The sequence below is a fragment of the Lactuca serriola genome, chromosome 6 (assembly GCF_051521515.1).
Source record: "Lactuca serriola cultivar US96UC23 chromosome 6, Lser_US96UC23_V15, whole genome shotgun sequence".
In the NCBI taxonomy this organism is placed as follows: domain Eukaryota; kingdom Viridiplantae; phylum Streptophyta; class Magnoliopsida; order Asterales; family Asteraceae; genus Lactuca; species Lactuca serriola.
In genome coordinates, this window is record NC_136413.1 from 123,642,040 (window position 1) to 123,647,810 (window position 5,771).

Sequence of the window (5,771 nt, forward strand, 5' to 3'; positions counted from 1 at the left end):
GAAAAAAACTGCGTAATGTTTTTTGATGGTATATTAACGAGAAAAAAAGGAATAATATTTTTGACCATTTGGGAAAAATTGACATTTCCTTTACAATTGTAAAGGGAAAATGACACAAATGTCATTCGAACTTTTTAGAGTTTACCCGTTAAGTTTTTAAAGTTTTTTTTCGTACCTTATGAGTCCCTAAACTATGAGATGACCTGCTATTTTAGTCCCTGTCAACCTATAATAGCCGGTTCAATGACCTTTTAGACAAAAAAAACTCATATTATGCCACTATAAAGCCAAATGAATGTTTTTTTTTGTACTAATTGATCCCAAAACTTTTTTTTTTTGCTTTATAGGGTACAATATGAGTTTTTTTTTTTTATCAAAAAGGTCACTAAACTGGTTATTACAGGTTGACAATGACTAAAAGAGCAAGTTATATCCTAGTTTAAGGCCCCATAAAACCCGAAAAAAACTTTAGGAACTCAAAGGGTAAACCCTAAAAAGTTCGTAGGACATTTGTGTCATTTTCCTGATCGTAAATTATAAATGATTAAGCAATTTGTCTTAAATTAAAGCATAATTATTAATTAGAAGTCGAAACCATCTTGGATATTAATATATGTAATTTTATTAATCTATATGATAATTGCAAAATCTGAAGCAACGATAAGTCACAAGATATTTTGAACATTTGCATTATTAATTATTAATATGGTCAAACTCTGAAATAACCAATATTTTCATTTAAAACGGACGCAACTAGCTAGCAGCTGCATACCTTTGTTGACAACTATTTTCCCAAAACCTATAGTTTTGTAGTTTACAAATGAAATTTTTTGTTTTTTTTTTTATACAAAACACGAAACAGTTGACGATATGACGAAAGAGTAGACGATGTTAGAAACCTACGGTTTCGTGGTCTATATTTAGACATTTACTAATTTTTGGCTAAAAATTGATTTCCTTAATTTGGCTAGATTAGTAATTACCCTATTAAGTGCAAAATTTGAAGCAAAATTTTTGGCAATTACTAATAGTAATTACCCTATTAGTAATTACCCAACTAATTTTTGGCAACGATAAGTCACAAGATATTTTGAACATTTGCATTATTAACATGGTCACATCTGAAATAACCAAAATTTTCATTTAAAACAGACGCAACTAGCTAGCAGCTGCATACCTTTGTTGACAACTATTCTGTAATGTTCTCAGTCTTGATTATTATAAAAAAAAACACCATCCAAACATAAAACACCACATCCTAACTGTGCTTTTATGGCAGTTTGGCTCGATCACCTTACCTTTTCACTATTTACGTTTCTGTAAACACTAACGTACGATTGCAGTAATGGAAACATTGCCCCGGTCCATGCATTCTCCTTTGATGTCTCACAAACATGGCAATTTCCCTTCTCGGATCAATAACAAGAAATCTCGCCAAGCACACATTGTTTCCATCTTAGGAATCAGTGAAGGTGTCGATCATGGAAGAATAACCAAAAGGTTGCAACATCAACAAGATATACATATTCCAGCAATCATGGAACGAAGAAGAGGGTTTGAGAATACACTGAATATTCCGGTAGATCCAAGAAAACCATCGTCAGAGCTTTCGTTACTCGAAAATATATTTTCAACACTTGATAGAGCTATTATCAAGTTCATTGATCCTCCACTTCACCTATCGGTTGACCCGAGCTACATCCTTCGTGACAATTTCGCACCAGTTGATGAGCTAAGCCCCACCGAATGCGAAGCCGTACATGGGTTCATCCCTGCATGCCTTGATGGTGTCTACATCCGTAATGGACCAAACCCACAGTTCCCCCCTAGTGGTCCCCACCACTATCTTGATGGCGATGGGATGGTGCACTCCGTTAGGATCCATGGAGGTCAAGCCACTCTCTGCAGCCGATACGTGAAGACAAACAAATTTGTCTGCGAGCACCAAGTTAAATCCTACATTGTTCCAAATATCATCGGAGGCATGCAGGGACTTGGTTCCTTTGTTGCTCGTGCTGCGGTGTTCGCTGCACGAGTTGTTTCCGGGCATTATGATATTGGAAAAGGTATCGGTGTAGCAAACACAAACATAGCCTTTTTAGGGGGCTCGTTGTATGCTTTATGTGAATCCGATCTTCCCTATGCAATCAAAGTTAGAGATGATGGTGATATAATAACGTTAGGTCACCATGATTTTGATGGGAAGCTTCGCATGAACATGACAGCCCATTCAAAGATAGATCCGGAGACGAAGGAGGCTTTCTCGTTTCGTTACTGGGGAACACGTCCATATCTTACTTACTTTCGGTTTGATGCAAACGGAAATAAGCAACCCGATGTCCCCATCCTTTCCATGAAACAACCCTCGCTAACTCATGACTTGGCTATCACGAAAAAGTATGCAATCATCTTTGATATTCAACTAGGAGCGGATCCGATGAACTTGATCCGTGGAAGAACGTTAGTAAGTGTAGACCCAAAAAAGGTTCCAAGAATCGGTGTTCTTCCAAGGTACGCAAAGGATGAATCTGATATGAAGTGGTTTGAGGTGCCGGGATTTAATATCTTTCATGCCGTCAATGCATGGGATGAGATAGATGAAGATGGTGGCGAGGTGGTGGTTTTGGTGGCACCCAATATATTGACAGTAGAACACTTCCTTGACCGGGTTGACCTGATCCAAGCATCCATGGAGAAAGTGACCATTCATTTTCGGACTGGGGTTGTCTCGAGGCAAACTTTATCGACTGATAACTTGGAGTTTACGGTGATCAATCCAACTTGTGTTGCCAAAAAGAACAAGTAAGCAAACACCTATTTTTCAACAACTATATAACATGATCAAAATCTGCCGCTGTCTAACAAGAAAATATTGACATTATGCAGGTATGTCTACGCAGCGATCTCTGAGAAAACGCCAATGAAATCGAGAATGATGAGGACAATAGGGGTCGCGAAGCTGGATATTGAGAAACGAGAAGACAGCAGAGATGGACATGACCACACAGTTGCTCGTCGGATATACGGAGATAACTGCTTCGGAGGTGAACCTTTCTTTGTTTCAAGAGAACCGAAGAATCCAAACTCAAAAGAGGACGATGGGTATCTTGTGTCTTTTGTGCACAATGAGAGCTTAGGAGAGTCGAGATTCTTGGTGATGGATGCGCAGTCACATACACTAGAAATTGTGGCTGAGGTCAAACTGCCACAACGAGTGCCTTACGGTTTACATGGGATATTCGTTAGAGACAACGACCTCAATAAGAGGTGAAGATTTAGACCATCTTGACACATTCCACTCATATAACTTGATTAGATTCATACATGTAAATGACTAAATTCTATTCACTATAAACTCTATTCCATTAAAATCTATACAATTTAATAAATTGTCATATTATTTATTATTTTCTTTTTTATTTTTTAAATGATTAATTATTGTTATTGTTATTTTTTACTTATTTTTTAAATAAATAATTAACATGAAATTAAAAATAAAAAACTACAGGTAAAATTAACATTTACTTGAAAATTTAAAATTTAAACTTTAAAATAATTTTTTAATATATTTTAATATATATGGGGAACATTTAATCGAGAACATTTCTTATTGTGAAAACAAATTTGAAACATACAATTTTTTTAAATTAAAATCATCAAATAATATTACTATAAATCAAACAATAAGTAAACAAAATTAAAAAAACTCAATAACCAACACAACTTACCGCACAAACAACACCACCCACCACCACCACCACTGCAATCCATCATCACCACCTCCATCCACCACCCACCACCATCATCACCACCCGCCACCGCTAACCACGACACCATCCACCACCACCCATCACCACCACCCACCACCGCCACCCCCACCCACCACACACCAACATCACCACCACCCGCCACAACCATCCCCCATCACTACCTACCAAAACCACCATTACTATCATGCACCCACCACCCACCATTACGACCACCACTCGACACTACCACCAACCACCACCCACCACCTACCGTCACCACCCCCTTCACCCACCCACCACCACCACCCTCACCATCCCACCTTCACTATGTATCACCACCCACCACCATGACCCATCACCACCACCCGTCATCACCACCCACCAACACCACCCCCACCCACCACCCATCAAGACTACCATCACCTACCACCATCGCCACCGACCACCACCACCCACTTCTGTTACCCATCACCACTACATGTTCCCACCTCTCCGCACATCAACCACCAAAACCACCAATATCACCACCACTCGCTACCACCACCCACCACTTCATAACCACCCCTACCCCTCACCGTCAGCATCCACCACATCTACCACCGACCTATCCACCCACCACCTACCTCCATCATCCATCACCCACCACCCATCATTATGACCACCACCGGCCACTACCACCAACCACCACCCATCACCACCCGCCTCCAGCACCCACCATCACCACCACCCCCACCCACTCATCACCACCACTTGCCAACACCACCAATCACTACCACACACCACATCCACCCCCACCCACCACCCACCAAGACCACCACCACCTACCACCATCACCATCGACCACCAACCACCACCACCACCCACCCACCTCCATCACCATCACTACCACCTGTCACGACCACCACACCCATCACCTACCAAATCCACCACCCACCACCATCACCAGCACCCGCCACTACCACCTCCACCCAACACCTACGAAAACCACCACCCACAAATATCACCACTACCCACCACCCCCATCCCTACAACCCATCATCACCATCTACCAAAACCACCACCTACCCACCCACCTCGACCACTCATCACTACCACCCGCCCACCACTCACCATTATGACCACCACTTGCCACTACCACCAACCACCACCCACTACCCGTCTCTATCACCTATCACCATCATCCACCACTACCACCCCACCCAAACACCACCAATAACCATCACCACCCACCATCATCCATCATCCACCACCAGCATTACGCATCACTACCACCGGCCTACACCACCCATTACCACCACTTGACACAACCACACCCACCTACCACCCACCGAGACCACAATCACCACTGGCCACCTCCCACCTCCATCACCATCACAACCACCCATCACCATCACCCACCAAAACCAACATACACCACCACCACCACCCGTCACCACTACAACCCATGACTGACCATGAACCTACATCACTCACCACCAAATACCATCACTCGCTACCACCACCACCAACAGTACTTATCACCCACCACCATCACTACCACCCGTCGCCACTAACCACTACCCATCATCACCACACACCTCTACCAAGAACCACCACCACCCACCTCCATTACCACCCATTTCACATATGATTATATATACGATATCAACTATTGAATCAAGAACGTGAAAATATATATTTCTATATAAATCATCTGTGATTAAATATGTATCATCATATGTGATTAAATACACGAGACCAACTATTGAATTGAAACCCAAAAAATGAATATCGTTCGCATAAATCATATGTGATTAAATTTGTAATCTCATATGATTTATATAGACAAGATTCGTTTTGCTTTCTTGATTCAATAGTTGTTCTTTTGTACATGATAAAATGTGATTATATCTATTTAATCGTATATAATTTATTTGGATCATATTCATTTTAGCGTTTTCGATTCAATAGTTGGTCTTCTGTATTTAATCACATGTGGTTATATGTATCTAATCACATATTATTTATATGGAAAAAATTCAT

General features: G+C 41.1%; 1 protein-coding gene across 1 annotated transcript; it reads left to right on the plus strand.

The window, feature by feature from the left end:
• Positions 1–1,243: 1,243 nt before the first annotated feature.
• On the plus strand, positions 1,244–3,397 carry LOC145056752 (putative carotenoid cleavage dioxygenase 4, chloroplastic). Its single transcript, XM_079004472.1, has 2 exons — positions 1,244–2,802; positions 2,887–3,397. The coding sequence occupies exons 1-2, from the start codon at positions 1,346–1,348 to the stop codon at positions 3,269–3,271; spliced, it is 1,842 nt and encodes a 613-aa protein (XP_078860598.1). The 5' UTR covers positions 1,244–1,345; the 3' UTR covers positions 3,272–3,397.
• The last annotated feature ends 2,374 nt before the right edge of the window (positions 3,398–5,771 follow it).

Coding starts and splice junctions, on each gene's coding strand:
- LOC145056752 (XM_079004472.1), top strand. CDS start 1,346: ATGGAAACATTGCCCCGGTCCATGCATTCTCCTTTGATGTCTCACAAA. Junction 2,803..2,886: donor TGTGTTGCCAAAAAGAACAA/GTAAGCAAACAC, acceptor GACATTATGCAG/GTATGTCTACGCAGCGATCT.